The 19,853-nt window shown below is 38.6% G+C and overlaps 1 protein-coding gene across 2 annotated transcripts; it reads left to right on the forward strand.

The window, feature by feature from the left end:
- Positions 1-3,129: 3,129 nt before the first annotated feature.
- On the forward strand, positions 3,130-18,744 carry capzb (capping actin protein of muscle Z-line subunit beta). 2 transcript variants are annotated; one of them, XM_067587321.1, is made up of 10 exons: positions 3,131-3,384; positions 9,098-9,187; positions 11,415-11,536; positions 12,959-13,072; positions 13,160-13,301; positions 14,170-14,286; positions 14,370-14,435; positions 14,592-14,668; positions 15,077-15,171; positions 17,583-18,744. In XM_067587321.1, exons 1-9 carry the CDS (start codon positions 3,382-3,384, stop codon positions 15,168-15,170), a joined length of 825 nt encoding a protein of 274 aa, XP_067443422.1. In that variant the 5' UTR covers positions 3,131-3,381; the 3' UTR covers position 15,171; positions 17,583-18,744. The 2 variants fall into 2 exon arrangements, with proteins under 2 accessions (XP_067443423.1, XP_067443422.1); XM_067587322.1 differs by lacking the exon at positions 15,077-15,171 and having other exon boundaries at positions 3,130-3,384.
- The last annotated feature ends 1,109 nt before the right edge of the window (positions 18,745-19,853 follow it).

The raw sequence follows: 19,853 nt of genomic DNA on the forward strand, positions 1-19,853 counted from the left end.
TAATGATACAGACAGTACTAGTAACATCATCTGAGAATATTTTACATTAGAGTAACTCCCTTGCTTAGAGTATGTTTTTAGCTGGAAGATAATCTAGATTTGCCATAATTTGAGTGAGAAAATGACCCTCCCATTCCTTTAATTGAAAATATGTCTAGCTTTTCAAAAACAGTCCATGTATTCCTGGTAACATTGATAGTTTTTGGACTATACACATGAATTTCTCCTTCTGTTATACTTCTCTCTCTTATTTTCCTTCCAGCAGACTAAATGCTGAAAGCCAACATGCTGCTGCCCACGCACAGTCAAAAATGCACAGATGTTTGTGAGGTTATACAAGCAGGTTTCATATTTACAAACATTAGCTACAGGACGCACACTCAGCTTTGGGACAGAATGCACATTTTTACGATGTCACGATAGCTGCGATATAGAGATTTTCAGCATTGGAATGAGAAAAACAATAGATACATCCATTTTTATATGACACATGCTCCTCCCAATAGATAACCCTTGAGAAATGCCAGCTAGTGGCACTAAAAACATTAACCTAGAATACTGGAAGTGGTGAGAAGTTACCATACCCATGCAATATATACACAACAAGAACTTTATTAGGAACACCTGTGCAATCTAATGCAATCCAATACAACAGCTCTGCAATAAATCCAACTTTTATGAAGCTTATACATTTTCAGTTTTTGTTGACATTGTCAGAAAGGTTATACTTCTACTTTACGTTTATTATAGAGGTTGTGGTGGGTAGTGGTGGTGTGTTGGACTACATTATATTGAAAAGTGTTCTTAATATTTTGTCCACCTTAATAACATACATAAGGGGGCAAAATATTAGGAACACTTTTCAATTAACAACTATGACAATTCCACTGATTAAAACTGTCTGCAGGGGAACATTAAAATGTTCTTAACAGTTAAATGTTAAAAACCTTACATCTGGTTGTCATTTTATTCTCTACCAATCAAAAAAGTGATTTTTTTTATCCATTTTTGCAGCTCTAACTTGAATTGTGATTGACACTCAAGTGGAAGATCATCCTGAAGAAGCCTCAGTTGTCAAAACAGGAAATCAAAACAGGAAATCAAAACAGTCAACCGAAGGACAAATGAAAGTTTCAAAACCATTGAGTTGGGTGTTGATTATCACTGTGATCAGCAGTATTAGCACCATTTCACATTACAAGAAGTGTTAACATAAAGCAGTGTTAATTACAAAAAATAGCATTAATGAACCTCCAGTCACCACAGGAATCACCAAATCCACCAAAACACTTTTTACCATGAATGACCATCAATGAACATCAGACTGAAATATCTCAACAGCTATGATATGGATTGCCATGAAATTTGGTACAGATCTCCATTATGCCTAAACACTTTTGGTGGTCCCCACATTTCATGTAGTGCCACCATGAGGTTGACATATATGTATGGTTTTGAGTGTATAATATCTCAACAACTATGATATGGATTGCTATGAAATTTGGTACACATTCATTTCCTCCTCAGGATGAATCATCTCTTTGGTAATCCTCTGACTTTTCCATTACTTTAGTTTATGACTAATTAACACTCAGCGATGGAAGCAGTGATGATAGAAACATTTAATATGACCTGGCATCAGTGGCCTATTTGTGTTTGGGGTGGGGTTTGCAGGGATAGCATGAACCTCAATAGCTATGCGATGGATTGCCATGAGATGTAGTGCAGACATTCATGGTTGTCAGATGATGTATCTTATCAACTTTGGTGATCCCTTGACTTCTCCTCTAGCGCCACCATAAGGTTGACATTTGTGGTTTTGAGTGTGAGTGAAATGTATCAAAAACTATTGGATGGAGGTTATGGTGTTCCCCACAGGAAGAAGTGTAATAACTTTGGCGATCCTTTGACCTTTCATCAAGTGCCATCATCAGGTCAAAGTTTTAACTAGCCTAATACTTTGGTTTAATACCTGCAAAACTAATAACATCAGCCTCATGTGTACTTTGTGTTTTGTGCTAATTGGAAACTTTTTGCTAACACACTAAGCATGGTAACTATTACACCTGCTTACCATTAGCAAATTAGCATTTTCATTTTGAGCATGTTGGCATGATGACATTTGCATTTAGCTCAAAGCACTACATCAGGCACTACAATAGGCTGCTACATGATTAAACCCACTTGTAGTCTTGCATCACTATAATGCAAATATTATAGTATATAATATAGTATATTAAACATTCATATCCCATTCCACTGGACAGACACCAACAAAACTAAATATAACTGATAATAAAGATAAAGCACATGAATTATGGCCATTGCCAGTATTTAAATTAACCATAATAGTGACCTACTGACATTTATTCGAATATACAGTAGCCTATATTACAGCATGACTGACTGAGATTTTCATTTAAACCAAATTGTGATAAAATCATAAACTGTATTAAAGAGTAATAATTGCACTTAAGAAGATATCTATGTATTCAATGTTGTGAACGAAAATAAAGATGGAAAAATAGTAAATACTTAAGATTCAGACAAAAATACAATAAATTATTTAGATTGGCACAATGCCTGATGTGAAAACAGGGGTTATGAAAGCAATAGAAGTCACATTGTGGTCTTGAGGGTGTGTTTCCAGTCATCATTAGAAAAGGAAGAATTTTTTCTAACCCCAGTGGTATAGTTTTTTTGTTTCCTGCCAGGCTTTATTTAACAAGTCATATATTACAAAACAACATACAACTTAAAACAGATCAATAAAAGACAAAAAGAGAAAAGGAGCAAATCAAGAAAACAACATTTCAACACAGATCTTTGAGAAACGTTGTAAATAAAGCACAATTTTCATAGCTTTAACATTTTTTGCAAAACGTAATAGAGTCAGATCAATTTTAAAAACAGGCAGGAGGGACCTAGACTTACTGAAAATACATTTATGTGTGTAAAAGTGATCGAAAAAGAAAATAAGCACCCATTGGCGTATCTGTCTATCTGCTGCCCTCTGTGACTGCATGCTTACTGCACCACTCCTCTCTTTCCATACTTGGCAATGCCTTTCTTGCTCCTCGGCGATTGGCTGCAGCAGAGAAAAGCCCGGAGTGACCCGGACATGCAAAACGGGGCCCTGTTTTCTGACGGCAGCCTCCTTCCTGTAGCCCGGTTTGAGGAAGTACATTTCGCTGACAGGGCTGGGTTCACCGAGGGAGAGGCGAACAAAACATCTTCTGCGGGGGCGACTGAAAAGAACAATAACAAGACAACTAGAGACAAGAGGAGCGCTTAGATAAGCCATACTGAAGCTAAGGTGTACAGTCATCGGTGAAATCGTGCTCCCCTGCCCCGCTGAGACCGCCGCAGACCGCCGCAGACATGGTGAGTGAGGGCCGCGGTGGAGCTGCTGGGAGAGACGGGGACGGAGGAGAGGGTGGTGGGGCTGCTGCTAACTGTGTGCTGCTAAAGCTAGGCTAACGCTAGCTTGGAGGTGTTGGGTGGTAACCCGAGAGGAGCAGCAGGAGCAGGAGCAGCAGCAGCAGGAGGGGATCCAAGTGCCGGCTATAAATCAACGATGCATGTCTAACTTGCGCTGCTAACAGAAACTTCTGCGTACCGGATGAGTTAGCTTCATGGCTAAGCTAGCTGCTGTTTCTTCCCAGCTAGTCGGCTAGCTATTAGCCGAGCTTGATGCCCAGCAGGCATAAAGTTAGCACAGGATGTTTTGGATTTGACACAAGTTTGTGAATAGTGTGAGAGAGGAGTCCTAACACACATACACACACATACACACACACGCGCACATACACACAGGCTAAAATAGTCCAGCGCCGGGTTGCCTGTAGCTAAAATAAGACTGCTTGCTCCTCCTATTCCTAACCATGACAAGCTGTCAACCTCCTTTTTGATAAGTTTTTCCTGCTTTCCGAGTTTGGTCTTGTCTTTGCGAGTTTAATATCAGTTTCTATCTATATTTTTCTGTTGAATATGTGAAGCTTTGACAATCTCTACAAACTATACTAGCAATTATGTTTTACTATTTGCTTGTTTGTGAACTTCTCCTGTGTCATAAGTATATCTGGCAGTGATATCACTGTGACTAGTCATTTATTTATGTTTGACGAAAGCTAATATTTGAGTTGAACTATTCCAGCATAATAGAGCACCACCTTTTGTATTGTTTATAAAAAAAAATGTTCTGCAGCACTTCCAACATGGCCTAAAATGTCTTATGCCTGAAATGGGAAGAGCAGCTGGCTTTTCTCCGTAGTCGCCCACTCTCCTTGCCCTCACCTCATCCATCCTGCTGGCTCAGCTCTCCCCTGACCCCGGGGTTGTTGGTCTGAGCTAGTGTTTACACCGAGACAGGAGCGCTGGTAAACACGGTGTCAAGGAGCGCAGGTGTCTGATGAAGCAGACTGATTCATCAGCTAAGAGAGATTATAAAAGGGGTGAAAAAAGCAACTTGGAGGAGAGGAAATGGCATTGCCTAGAAACATCTGTTAAGTTCAGGGTCACTCTTAAGAAAAATGTTTATGGAAATAGGGCTCTCCTTCTTTATAACATGTCATTGTCCTTTGGCCAGCTAGCAGCTGCATGAGTATACTTTGTTAGGTTTACACACTTAAAAGGAGTTACTTTCTAGATAAACCTTGGTGCAGGGTTTTGTAGACATCTAAAAGATGAGAGAATAAAATAAGTGTAATAAACAAATTATGTGTTAATGCAGAAAACTAAAGCTATTGTGCTGTTGCTGATTTTGATATTGACGCAATTCAAAATGATTTCCAATGCAAATAAGTTCTCTTTTGCTTTGGGATTGGATGAGCAATACTAAACTGCACTTAAGAGGAGTTACTTTCATGGCTGGGCAATATAAAGATATTATATCTATCGTGATATGAGACCAGATATTGTTTTAGATTTTGGGTATTATAATATCATGATATGGCATAAGTGTTGTCTTTTCCTGGTTTTAAAGGCCACATTACAGTGAAGTGATGTCATTTTCTGAACTTACCAGTCATTATATCCATATTATTGATTATTATTTATCAAAAATCTCATTGTGTAAAGATTTTGTGAAAGCATCAGTAGTCATCCCTACAATATTGTTGCAGTATTGATATCGAGGTATTTGGTAAAAATATCATGATATTTGATTTTGTCCAGTTAGTTCATAGATAAGCCTTGGTGCAGGGGTTTGTAAACATCTAAAAGACAAGAGAATAAAACAGGTGTAATAAACAAATAACATGTTAATGCAGAAAACTATTGCTATTGTTCTGTTGCTGATTTCGATATTGACACAATTCAGAATGATTTCCAATGCAAATAAGTCCTCTTTTCCCTTGAGATTTGTTTGAGCAATTCTAAACTGTACGTCAGCCGCCATTCTTCATGAGCACTTTTCAGTATGTTTGTAATGGTAGAAATGAACGCACTTACCATGACAGGGTCATACTAATAGAGTATTTTGTAAGATATATGGTGAAAGTGGTCAGCAAGTTGGTCTAGGTTGGTAACAGCTGTTGTATAACGCTGATGTTAAAGTAAATTCAGGCACTGTAACATTGTGTAATTAAGGCAGTCATGGTGAAATATGTATGACTGGTGTCTAGTAGGACTAGACCAAGGTAAAGTGAATTTGATGGCACTGGCTGATAATGCTTCGATGAAAATGATTGTAGCATAGCCAGTTCCCTGGTAGGGTTAGCTGAAAAACGTGTTTTGTCCCTCTGTTAGTCCTGTTTCACTCTTGCCTTCCTCTCCCCACACATTCCCCAGGGTTTCGTGTCGTGGCTGGTCTGTCCTCCCTTGCTCACTAATATCCTGCTCCTCACTGCATATTTAAGGAAGAGAAACCCCCGGGGGGAAGGCTATGCTATGAGTCCTGTCTGCTCTGTGTCCTCCAAGTTCCTGATGTAGTTTATATTTGACTTGCCTTTTTATTATACATTTTATTATTTTACATTTACATTTTCCTAAAACTGCTGCACAACCAAGAGTCCATCGCAGTGAAAGAGAAAACTTTTACTGTGACTTTTAACTTTTAAGGAATGCTACATGCTAAATACAACAAACAGGAATGTTTATCTACAAGAGTTCAAATACTGCGCCTGCTGCTTCACAAATAGTAGTTTATTGGAAAAGCACGTTATCAGATATGTGTTGAGTGTCCAAGTACATAACAATACAAACTTCAGCAAACAACTCAAACATGTTCCCAAAAAAGGAATTGACTTCACTTAGTCTTAAGTTATATTCAAGTCTTTTAGGGTCATTGGTGTTTTAGACTGATGATGGTGACGTTTTGAATGTTTGTTTTTTGACTATCACAAAAAAAACACATATTTAACAGTATTTCTGACCGTTCTACAAAACCTAAACTCAGTGCCTTCATGGTTTTCATATCTTCCAGGAAGCCGTTTGTTTAGTTCACTTTATTATGCTATGAAAATAAACTTGTGGGTGCCCATAGGTGGTGCAGAGGGCAAACGGCTTGTTCTTGCACTTTAAACACAGTTGACAGTAATTATTGGGTGGGAAGACAGTGAGGGATTGTGTGCTTGTCACCGCAATACTGACACCTGCTGGTTGGTGAGTGTGTGTGTGTGTATGGAAAGGAGGTCGGATCAGAGATTGTAGGGACATCCTCACTGCAGGCGTTATAATGTATTTTACACGTGAAAGTTTCAAACTTGCTACAGTCGTGGCCACACCCCTATCAGTGATGTCACAGCAGGTGTCTGGCCCTTAGGTTTGGGTTTTGGAGCGATGGGTTTCCACACCAATTAAACTGCACACTTTTGCTGACTTGTATTGACAGTTTTGTGCAGCAAGAAAACAAAACAGCGCATGTTCTGAGATTATGGTGAAAAATAATGTCTTGTAAACGTATATCTTTTACAAAGCTTGCCATGGTTTACTCTTACGGAGCTCAGGATGGGCCACAGAGGGAAAACAAGCTAATTAATGCTCTTAATTTATCCATTTTGCCTGTTCTCCTCTTGTAGAGGGCACTGAATGCATTCAGGCAGCTAGAAGTTTGAATAAAGCGACAAAAAAGACATTTTCCCTGTAATGTCAGTTACTTCTTGATGTGCTGACGTGTGGTGAATGAAGGGCGGGTTAAACTTGTTTGATTTACTTCAGGTTTGCTGAAGCTGGGTGTTCATGAACCGGATGATATCCGCAGGGATTAAGGGATCTCATAGATACACAGTGTTGCGCTTACAAGCCAAAACCTGAATTATATCCACATATCTTAGTCCAAGATCGAAATAAAACCTCATTAAATCCAAGCGATCCATAGTGAGAGTGTAGACATGACGACAGAATAGCAAGGGGGTGATTCTGTTAAATTACTAAATCGACAGCACAAATTAATTTTCTTCTCCATCTTCAAAACTTACTGAAGCAATTAAATGTATTAATTGACTAATAGTTTCAGCTCTAACCTACTGCTGTTTGATCATTAGCTGGTATTGATTCAGCATATCTGCTGCCTAACATGCTGTTTGTGCTCATGTCCCCAGATGACACGCGTCTCACAGCCATATACAGTCCATCCTTTAACAGCTGACACACAGTTCTGCACTGACGTCACAGACTTAAGTGTTTTAAAGTTTTCACACACACAGAATAATTCTCTGCACTTTTGTGATTCAAACTTTTGACTATTCGGGGTCCAAATTACAATTTCATCTCTCTAACAGTTGTTTTACTCTGCAAAATGCTCACATGACAAATCATGAGTGCTGTTCAGTCTACTGAGCTGGAAACGTTGCGTCTGTATTCTCACAGTTGCAAGCACAGTTTGCCTGCAAGGTGTGAATATTTCTGCACAGCAACTGGGCTCGCTCCCCTCGTACCCTCATACAGAATGTAGCAGGTCTTTATCATTGCAGAGCTTGATGTAGTCATTTAATACTGAGCATCTGCTAATACTGAGTCCTTATCAAATATCTTAGTATATATTTTCCTACAGCTACACAGTTCACACTTAAAATGGACCTTCTTTAAAACTAGTGGAGTCAATCCACTTTAGTTAACCTGCTGCTCCTAAAACATGTTGAATCTCTATTTTCACTTTTTAAAAATGGATAGTAGAGTCCTGTGAAGTGTGTTGTTGCAGGAAGGTTCAGAGAGGATTTGAACAAACTCTCTTAACCCTCAGCATGAATATAGTAATGAAATACATGTGAACTCTTTCCACCAAAAGTAGAGATGTGGCACATGTAAAAACATGCTAAAGTAAAGATAAAATCAACCAATATTTGTTTTTTTCATCTCAAAGTGGCTCTGCTGGGTTCAGTGAGGATAGCTTCATTTAAACTGTTGGCGAGTTTATCACCGAAAAACAAGACAGAGTTTGATCAGACCAAAAAATACCAATATACCATTAAATTAAAACATGCTCTGATGACAGTCTTACTGCTTGATTTAGGATATTCCTGATTAAATGTTTAATATTGTTGCTACTGAACAGTTTCAATCAAACCCTTAGCCTTGCGTTTCCTCAGGAGTTTCATTCGGTGCAGAAACTTTTCCAGAGCAGTTTGTGTTCTAGTTGTCTGCAAGATGCTGAGTCTGTCCTCACAGAGTTCACTTTTCTTTTTTGTTTTATTTATTTGTAAATCTAAAAATATGTGGATTATCTTCGGTGCTAAAATAACTTTTTTTTTGTTGTTAGAAAAGCATTCTTCAACAATGTTGGCTTTTTTGTTTTTGTCTTTTTGTTTGTTCTGTTTTGGAGACAAAACTGAACATAGCAAATTGAAACATCACACACATTCAGCAGCATAACAGTAAACCTTTCAGATGGTTGCAGCGTCAGGTTTCAGAAACAGTTGTGAGTCCTACAGGACCTTTGCATGCTCATGCGTGTGTCTCAGACAGTTATGGTTTGTTTTGATGAGTGAAACGTGTCAGAATGAGGGAGCAGAAATTGATCTGATGTTGCAAATTTGGTGAAACTGATTCCAGTTCCAAAGTCCCCCAGTTTTGGGAAAGCTGCTGAGTTGTAAAACATTGAAGTGATGTGATAGACAAGTGTGTTAAGTCTTGTCTCTGCTGGTTGTGTGTGTTTCAGAATGACCAGCAGCTGGACTGTGCCCTGGACCTGATGAGGCGTCTGCCTCCTCAGCAGATCGAGAAGAACCTCAGTGACCTCATTGACCTGGTGAGTTACTGTCTCTGGTTATCTTGTCAAACATCCTCATGTGCAACACACACACACACACACACACCCACAAACACAGACTTTGTTCACCTTTAAATACAATGCATATGTGTTGTAGAGACTACATAAGTTAGCAGGCCAGTAGCAACTGGTGAACTTTTGATTTACAACTCAGAGTGAAACTGTTCTGCTCCAAAGTTTTCATTTATTGCTTGAGTCTCAAAATTTACCTAAAAAAACCAAACAACAACACGGTAAAAACAGTAATAACAGTAATGATATTGATGATATTGATGATAATGATTTCACTGTTGAACATTTTTTGGCAACAGACAAATAGTTTGAGTCATTTGTGTGATCAAATTCGGGGTTCATTTTTGCTGCATGCTGGAAAAGATCATAATAAAACCTCCATTCAATTCAGAGCTGCAACAATCAATCGATTAGTCGATCAACAAGAAATTAATCGGCAGCTATTTTGATAATTTATCATTTTTTATAGAAAAAATACTAAAATTCTCTTGTCCCAGCTTCTTAAATGTGAGTATTTTCACATTGTGATAGTGAACTGAATATCTCGGGTTTGTGGACTGCTGTGGGTTTTGGGAAACATTGATCTACATTTTTCACCATTTTCTGACATTTTAAAGACCAAACAACTATTTGATTAATAGAGAAAATAATCATCAGATTAATTGATAATGCAAATTATTGTTAGTTGCAGCACTACTTTAATTGCATATGTGGTAATATATTGTGAAAGCATTTAGTTTGTGTTAAATCACCCTGTAAATAGTTGTGTAAGAGCAGATCTAAAGTATACTAGGTAGCATCAGCAGTAGCTAAAGGATTATTTTAATTGTTGATTAATCTGCAGATTATTTTCTCTGAAAATTGTTTTGCCTATAAAACGTCAGAAAACTTAAAAAAAATACACGTGACAATTTCCTAAAGCCAATGGTGATGTCTTCAAATGTCTTTGAAGTGATGTTAAACAGAGAAAAGCAGCTTTTTTTTCAGCATTTAATATTGTCTTCTTGGTATTTTTTGTTACTTTTTTTATGATTATTATTTTTGGACATAGTGAGGAAGTCACATTTTATTCTAAATTCTCTGTTCTCACCTGGTAACAATTTAAATTCCTGCCTGTAAGATTAATTTTCTCCTTTTTCTTAACAAAAGATTTCATTTGGAAATCATCAGAGCTCAGCAGTGCCGGCTGAGTCCGACAAATGAAGCTCAATCAGACACAAATCAAATCACACTTTTACCAGTGTTTGCATGGCACCTTGTTTTATGGGTATATCCGTTAGTTTCCAGCCAGACCCCCACCTGCTCACCTTCCTCTTCCCTCACCTTTAACCTCTCTCCCCCCAGGCATCGGCTCTCTCCTCAACCCGTTTCACTGTGTCCGGTTGTTAGTGATTATTATCGCAGCTGTCAGTCACTTCCACTGCAAGCCATTTTTTGGCTCAGTCATCTCTGCTCAAACTCTTCACAGCAATTCAGAATCGCCTGAAATCACCTCCTTCTTTCCTGTTTGTATCTTCTCTGTTCTCCATTTTCTCCTCTACCACCCCCCCCCCCCCCCTTTCCTCATCTCACCCGGTCTGCTGCCAGGTGTGTGTGTGTGTGTGAGTGAGTGAGTGTGTGTTGGGGGATGTGGGGGCTTTTTAAGGAAAACAGGGCCTCCTTTGTGTTTATGCTCTGATGCAGAGGACATAAAGGAGGGGTCCGTGTCAGTCTGTGAAAAGTAATTTGTACCCCCTTATCCTCTAGATATTATGTTTCTCACTGATATTTTATTCCGGCTCCACTCAGTAACCTCTGTTTATTGAGTCAAGCTGGAATGTGAAAGAAAGACGGGAACATAAAGTCTCTTTTTTTTGTTGTTTTTACCTGAAATGAGGATATCAAATGCCAGGATTCTCTTGTTTTTCTGTCTAGTCTGTCCAGTTCCTCTACAGTCCTGGAAAAAAATTTTTTTTTTTTTAAAGTTGGCAGCTGTTACAGGAAGTCTGAATTGACAAAAACAGCTTGTTTGTGCATCTCTTGCTTACTCTGAAGACATACAGAATACTTTTAATAAAGTGTCTGAAAAGTTCAGATGTGCTTCAAACTCTTGCAGAAGTTTCTTTGGATGAGCACCAGCTGTTCTGAAGAATGTGTGCAGTAGAACAACATTGCGGTGCTGTGTTAAGCTTTTTCTCCCCGTGTTTGCGTCCAGGTGCCCAGTCTGTGTGAGGACCTCCTCTCCTCTGTGGACCAGCCCCTGAAGATTGCTCGGGACAAGGTGGTGGGGAAAGACTATCTGCTCTGTGATTACAACCGAGACGGCGACTCCTACAGGTCGAGTTTATGTTTGCACTTCTAGTCACAGACAAGGAACGATAACTGCATCATCAATCTGTCGTGGGAAAATGGGCTGCAGACAATGACTCAGACTAAAGTAATAGCTGACTTGCTAATGGATGGTAATTAAATAGGGTAAAATATCCACCTTTTATTGAAATGTAGGAATGCCCAGTTTTATTGTTGTCTTGTATTTAAGTGCTTAACCTTTATTTAACCAGGGATAACCTAAATGGGATTATAAATCTCCTTTTGTAAGAGTGTCCTGGCCAAAATGAAGAGACAAATAGTGTAAAACAAATACAATATAGGTCTCAAAATCCATCACAATTTCAGTGAAACACTGCACTTATAAAGCATGAATAAAATCTCCAATACAATCATATAAAATATTATATTCTAAAGGCAACTTAAGACTCCCCAAAACAACCCAATAACTGGTTAAATTCCCAAATAAGTGAAATACAACAAATCTAAAACATTCAATCAATGAGACACACGTGTAGATTTTAAAATACAGCACATAGGTTGTGCAGCAATGATTTAAATTCACAAAGAGAAACCAGAAGGCTCCAGGCTGAAGCTGCAGCGTGCATGAAAGCTCTGAAAACATAATCCTCAAAGCGAAGAGTTATTTCTGTACCTGGATGAATTTTGTCACTTGTGCACACAGATTTCTTTAAAGATTCCCTCCTGACATGTTTTAAGCCATAAAAATTTGAATAATAATTTCTGTTTGATATGGTTTTTCCACACAAAAGTTAAATTTCCTAGTTAATCATTCTTAAAATTACATCTACTCCTTCTCCCTCATTAAAAATCCAGAATTTATGAATATATAAATATGATTCATTATAAATTGAACCATGTTTGGCTTCCAAACTAGTCGTGATTTCACAAATCATGCTCCAAGGTGCACGCCTTTTAACTGGGACGTAAGTTGAGCAGAGAGAAACTTTCTCCTTCAGCAGGTTAATGTGAAAACAGACTTCAGGTACATCATTCTGCACAGTGAAGCTCAAACATCCGATTGAAGTATGAAGAAGAAAAACACATTTCAAAATAAGGATTTTGGAGCAGACAAACACACTCCAACACACAGTTTGATATAAATTCTTCAATAATGTTTGACTAGTTGGCCCTTCAGACGGCAGAGGAACGAGTGGGAGGGTATGTGTCATGACAGGATGGTTATTCATAAGGACAAAGTCCTGAAACAGACGACAGTATAAAACTGGGGAATTCAAATTTTATGTTACTTATTCACTATATTTAAATAATTTAGCTGCCAAAAAAGTTTAGACTCATTTCATGCTTGGTCAGGGTTGATGTCGGACTGTCAAACATATATTTATCATATTATTATTTACAGCTGATCATTGAATTTGATGCACATTAACACTGAATTCTGTACATCAGATCCCCGTGGAGTAATAAATATGAGCCTCCCATCGAAGACGGTGCCATGCCCTCAGCTCGCCTGAGAAAACTTGAGGTTGAAGCCAATAACGCCTTCGACCAGTACAGAGACCTGTGAGTACCAGCGAAGCAATCACAAGGGGGGGTTTAATAAACTGGCAGTGTCATGATCTTGTGATTTGTAATATCTTTGTTTTATAGGTACTTTGAGGGTGGCGTGTCCTCTGTGTACCTCTGGGACTTGGATCATGGCTTCGCTGGAGTTATTCTCATCAAGAAGGCTGGCGATGGATCCAAGAAGATCAAAGGGTGCTGGGACTCCATCCACGTGGTGGAGGTGCAGGTGAGAATCAGCCGATATGAAATAGGTTGACATCTGAACTTCCTCCTGCCCAATCTTATTGTTCCCTTTATTATCTAAACTTTATAAAGTCTCCCATGCAGTTCCAAAACCTATACATATATATATTCTACAGTTATAAAACAATACATTTTAAACAGTATTTTACTTGATTACGTATTTAACCCGGAGCTCATTTAGATTCATTATCTTTTTTACAAGAGAGACCAAAATGGAAGCGTAGTGAAGTTAACACAGACTACAGAGGACATGACAGGCGTAAAAGAGAGAACGTGACTGTTAAAAACTGTTACGTTCTTCATAAAACCTGTTTTGAATGCGGCGTTTGAATGTATGGTAGGAAAGCAGTGTTTCCAAATGATGTTTGTGCTGTAAATTACTCCAAACTCCTGGTGTGTAAAACGAAAATGCAGTTTTGCCTGAAGATTATCTGTCTCGATGATCTGGTCTGAAACACGAGTTACAGGACACTTATCAAGAATGGCATCAAAGAGAAAAAGTGTTACAACCTCTCCTAAAAACAAAAACCCAAAGAAAGAAAAGATTGATATTTTAAATAAAGTGTTGGAACTATTTATTTAAATCTAATTTGTTTTGCACTATAAGGTGAGAGAGGATTTCTCTAATCCAGCAGTTATGGAGTGAAAAACATCAGGAGTAAATAAACAAATAATTGTTATCAAGACGGACAAAAACACAACTTTTACATGATGTTTGCAGGCGATAACATCGGTGACTTGTTAGAGATGCATCATAAGTCTGAGACAGTGATGCAGTGTCAAACTTTAGACTTTAGTTTAAACAGTTTGGAGTATCGCCTCATTGCTTGTTGTGTCTGGTGTGCGAACAGGAGAAGTCCAGCGGACGCACTGCTCACTACAAACTCACCTCCACCGTCATGCTGTGGCTCCAGACAACCAAGACCGGCTCCGGTACCATGAACCTGGGCGGCAGCCTTACAAGACAGGTACGCTACACAAAACCGCAGCAAGCTGATTTGTCGAGCTGCGCTGTTGTCATCCATTAACCCGATTTCTTTCCTCTTCACAGATGGAAAAAGATGAGACAGTTGGAGAGTCCTCACCCCACATTGCCAACATTGGCCGCCTTGTTGAAGTCAGTTTAACTGCTAATATCCTGCTTTTTTTTAATTTTTTTTTTTACTTTTCTGACCTACCTAAACCTGTGATTCTACTAACTGCAGTCAAAAAATGGAAAGTTGAGGTTACGAATGGTGCTAAAAGTTAAAAAAAATATCTCCTCTTGTTCCAGGATATGGAGAACAAGATTCGCTCCACACTGAATGAAATCTACTTTGGGAAAACCAAGGACATTGTCAACGGACTAAGGTACTGCTACATGAGCTGTTTAGATGACTTGAACCACCTTCTCTCCTTTTACAGGCGTGTTCATCAGCAGCGTCTGCAGCAGCTCTGTTTTCCTAATTGTACCAGTCTTACTGTGTGCTGAGTCAGTTTACTTTTGTGTCTGTTGACTTGTTCAACAGATATTTTCTTACCTCTTTTGTGTCATTTCTCTTATCTTTTATTTAAACCTACCTTTGCTGCTCAACTTTTCAGTTTCCTTTATTTTTCCTCCTCCTCCTGTCCTTCTCTTCAACCTCTCCCACCAACCTTATTTTTTATTGCCTTCTTGCCCACATTTCTGCTGCCATTCTTATCAATGTCTGCCCCCACCCCTCCCTGTCGATCCCTCTGTCACCTCTCCTCCCCTGCTGCCTCTCCTCTGTGCTCCAGATCTATTGAGTCTTTGCCTGATAACCAAAAGTACCGGCAGCTCCAGAAGGAGCTGTCGCAGGTCCTCACCCAGCGTCAGATCTTCATTGACTAGGGTCAGTGGTACAGCCCGGCATGGAAAGTGTGTGTGTGTGTTTATGTGTGTCAGTGTCGGTAAGTAGAAAATGAAAATGGGAAAATGTTGCCCGTCCTTTGCTGTACTGTACCAGGTGTTCCTCTCTGCTGTCTCTCAGACGTCTCACTCTACTTTTCAGAAGAAAACGGCTTAAAGGCAAAATTCAAATAATGAGCTGAAAACATAAAGATGTCTCGAAAAAAAAAAAATTGTTACCTTGAACTGGAAGTTAAGTTAGTTAATTCTAATTTTATGCAACAGCATAAAAACACACTGGCAAGTAGTTTCTACATCAACTCTTTTTAATCTGAGAAATTGGAAAAGAGACACTTAAAACACTTTCCTTAAAATAATGTTTAGTTTAATAAACTATATAAACAAACAATACTAATTAATGTTTAACAAATAATATTACAGTCCTGAAACAATTAGTTAATAATTCGATAAACGAAACGACAGAACATTAATTGGCTTCAATTTTTGATAATCGACTAATCATTTATCAAGCAGACGTACTAAACATTTGCTGTTTCCTGCTTCTCAAGCTGTAAGGATTTGCTGCTTTTCTTGTGTTCTGGGGAATTGTGATGGGCTATTTTTCACTATTTTCCTACAATTTAGAGATTAAACAGTTAACTATAAACGTAATGGACAGGTTAGGTGATGATGAAAAAAAATGATTAGTAGTCGCCCTACAATATACTTCATTTCCAATCTTTATTGTCCCACAAAAGAGAGTTATCTTTGCTGCGAGGTTACAAACAATAACAACACAATAAAGCAATTGAAGACGTTAAAAGCGCTGCTAATATACACACACACAACGCAAAACACAATAAAAGGTTTGTGTGATAAAAGTGAAGAAAACCAGACGCAGAGGAACAGGGATGAGATCATGTGCCACGCAGTGTGGGGAACCAAGAAGTTTATGGTGTATTAAAAATGAAGAGTGTTAATTGCACATGAGATGAATAAAAACTTGAATCTGTTGCTATTGCCAATTTCCCCTCTGAGGATCAATAAAGTCTTATCTTAAATCCATATGTTACAGATGAAGTTAGCCGGCTAAAAATGTGTCAAATAAGGCAGCTGCTCACTAATGATTTTACTCACTTTAACAATGTTGCTCGGGACTGATTCTGTGACGTCAATTTTCTGTCACATTAAAAAAAAAAAAGTACTTTTTTTTTTTTTTTTTTTTTGCCCTTTCCTGCATATACATCAGGGTTCATATCAAAGTTCAAAGCACAGCTAGTACTTGTGCTCTCCACAGTTTCCACTTCTTCATAAAGTCTTGTTCACTGCATATAACAACCTACCGTAAAACACTCCCAACCCTTCACACCACAGCTGGTAAACAGAAGTTTGTGAAGCTAATGATCCACTTTTAATCATAGTTAGATTGATTAAAGCACAAAGAAAGTCAGATAGAAAGTGATACAAGTCAAACATTTAATGGTTTTTAATTTCTTGTCAGAGTTCAATCTCACAGGTTACTCTGTGTGTGTGCGTGTGAGAGTGAGAGAGACTGACTATGCTGTATGAATGTATTTGCATGCTCCTCAGAGTGCTGCAGACTGAGCAGTTGTGTAGGCATGTTGTGCAGGTTTTATTTATCTCTTAGTCTCACAGACGATCTCTGTGAGGGAGCGACACACTAACCATGTCAGAGTATTCAAAGCAGCCACCAGCTCTGATGTTTTGCAGTTTGTTGCCCTAATAAGGTTTTCTAAAACGGTGTGTTTATTCTGCACACGGCTCTATGTCCTATCAAAGGAAAACACATTGCAGAAATGTGTGCAACAGAAAACAGGAACAGAAAAATGTGATTACCAGAAGTATTTACCACCTTATGTTAAATTGTTCCTTATCTCTGTGACCTAAATATGAAATTAAAGCAAAAGCGATGGCGTTTTTTGTTACTTTGATTTTATATTTGCACATAAAACGCTATACATTTGTTCTCAGTTCATTATATATCTTCAAATAACAACAAAGTGCAAAATATAACAGATGGTGAACGTTGCTTCAACACATTTGAGCTGCATGACAACTTAACTAAATACTGGTTGAATTTGCCCGACATTAATGTTTCCTGTGTGCAGCGTGTTTACATTTAATGTGTGATAATGCATATTTTTCACAGACTGTCTCCCTAACTGTCTTCTCCCCACAGAGAAGTAGAATTGGACTGTGATGTCTGCATAACTAACTTTTTTTTTTTTTTTTTTTTTTAAAGAGATTCACGTTTTCTTTTGAACTTACAGACTTTGCGTGTTTTCGTCTCTCTGGAGAAACTTTTCCAGTCTCTCTTTCTCGCTGTTTTTCATATTTGATCTTGCACACTTACTGACTTGCGTCTCCTCTCTCTGTGTTTTCTTCCCCTCACAGGAGTGTTCAGACTCTGGCTGACAAGTCAAAGCAGGAGGCTCTGAAGGTCGACCTGATGGAGGCGCTCAAACGCAAACACCAAAGCTAGAGATGCTACTGTCGTTTTCTTCCGTCTGTTTCTCTCTCTTTTTCTCTCTTTCTCTCTCTCTCTCTCTCCGCCTCATCTCTGCCATCTTTTCTCTGTTTCTCTACGTCTCTCTTCCTCCATGCCTCTTCAGTGCTACACTCTCGTTTATTTGTGGAAAAAACAAAAAAAGGAGAAAATGCTTAGCTTTTATTTGTTTTATTTTATTTTTTTTTTTCTTCCTGTCAAGGTTTTTTGTTTTCATGCATCTCATATGCCATGAAGCCATTCATTCACGCTCTCTCTCTCTCTCTCTCTCTCTTCACCCCTCTCTTCTCTTCCACTTTACGAATATAATGATAGTATTACGACGGTTAATGATAATCTTACAGTGTGAGGGTCATTGTAGTAATAATCCCTGATGTTCTCACAGCTGATGTGTCCTCTTATCAGTTTGAAACGAGCAATTTTTTTAGCCCTGCTCTTCCTCCATGATGAGGAGACGGACACAGACTGCGCTGTAGGTGGTGTAGACTCGGCGGGGCTGTCATTATTCTGTACATCAAATTTTTTTTCTTGCATCTATTTTTGTCAACAGCCCCCCCCCCCCCCCCCCCCCCTCCTTCTCCCCCTCCACCCCTCCCAGATATATTTGTATAAAATTATAACTGTCAATGTAACTGTCATTCTTCTGGGCGATGTAACGGTGCGAACACGAGGGTGGCCTTTGAAAGACGATGGAGCATCGACTTATCAAACACGGGGACGGACTGTTATATCCACTGGGTACACCCACGACGTCAACCCAACCCCCCCCCTCCCCAAACCCCTCTACACTGTGTATAACATGACAGTTTGCCCCCCCACCCCCCCCCCCCACCCCCCCCCCCTGTTCAGCTTCTTCAACTCTTCTCTCTCCTCACCTTCTATGTCTTTGTTGGGGGTCACAGTTTGTCTTTGTGTCTCAGTGGAAACCTTTAACCGTTTCCATTTTGGAGGGGAATCTTTTGTTGTATTTTGTTTTTTGTTTTTATTTTGTAAAGCTTATGATTCATATTGTATTAGAGCCTCCAGCAACAATAAAAACAGTAAAAAGCTTCTCTTGTTCTTATTTTATTCCTCATTTCTTATCGATGTGTGGCTGCTGCAAGTCACCACTGTTACAAAGGTGGCTCGTATTAGACCCATTAGACTACTTCTATCTATGACCAATTATGCATTTTGGAGACTCATAAGAATAATTTTTAAGCAATCAATATTCATATATCAGCTGATAGTAAAAGGCATTTTTGCTAAATATTCCTTAAATAAGGGATTTTTTAAAAGAATTTTACAGTTGAAAAACACCATTTCAGTTCTCCACAATAAACTGTGATAGAGATATCAGCGGCCGATTTATTGATCTAGCTCTAGTATGTGATATCCCTGTAATACGGTTTCAACTTGTGACCACTGTTCCTCTTTGTAGTTTCAGTTTGTTGATTGTTGATTGTTCCTCTTTAAATATTAAATCATTTTGCATCAGTGACAGATGTTTTGGCCTCTGAAGCTCTGTTAGTTGTCTCATGTTGACAGAAAACTGCACATCGAGATGCTGATTGGCCGACCACCTTTAGTTGATAAATGCTGCTTGATATTCAATCTAAAATGACCCGTACTTAAGAGAAGTTGACATGTTTTTTCCCCCCCTGTATTTTCTTTAAAGGTATAGTCATCTAAAATAATAGATTATTACTAAAATCTGCATTTTTCTGACCTTGTACCAAGAACATCTTTAAATTCTGATCGTCTGAAGTAAACTGTACTCAGAAAACCGTCTGGTAAATTATCTCATTCACATTCATTAAATGTGATGATGCACTATAGTAGGACAGAGGGGAGATATCGAAACAAATCAAAGCAGGAAAAGAAAGCAAAATACTTTATTTGCTTTAAACCTCTAAAAAAACCATGCCTTTTAGTCCCACTTTATCGATATGAAATACAGTAATTAGAAGATGGAACTGGTCACATCTCCTGATACTTGATTCAAGTCACAGTATTATGATTTGTTTAAACATTTTCCTTTTTTGACGCCTGGGTTTTTATTTTTATTTTTACAGTCAGGCTGCTGCTTTTTCTACGTCTTTTAGAGATTCTGTCTCCAAGGTCAAGAATGAACTTTGAACCTCAGCTTTTAAAGTCCTTCTCAGTCACTTTGGTACATT

This window comes from Thunnus thynnus, chromosome 4 (assembly GCF_963924715.1).
Source record: "Thunnus thynnus chromosome 4, fThuThy2.1, whole genome shotgun sequence".
NCBI lineage: Eukaryota > Metazoa > Chordata > Actinopteri > Scombriformes > Scombridae > Thunnus > Thunnus thynnus.

What these genes read in the sequence shown, in the direction of transcription:
- capzb (XM_067587321.1), top strand. An exon ending in GCGGCAGCCTTACAAGACAG is followed by an intron (nt 14,287 to 14,369) that starts GTACGCTACACA and finishes TCCTCTTCACAG; the next exon opens with ATGGAAAAAGATGAGACAGT. An exon ending in ACATTGGCCGCCTTGTTGAA is followed by an intron (nt 14,436 to 14,591) that starts GTCAGTTTAACT and finishes CTCTTGTTCCAG; the next exon opens with GATATGGAGAACAAGATTCG.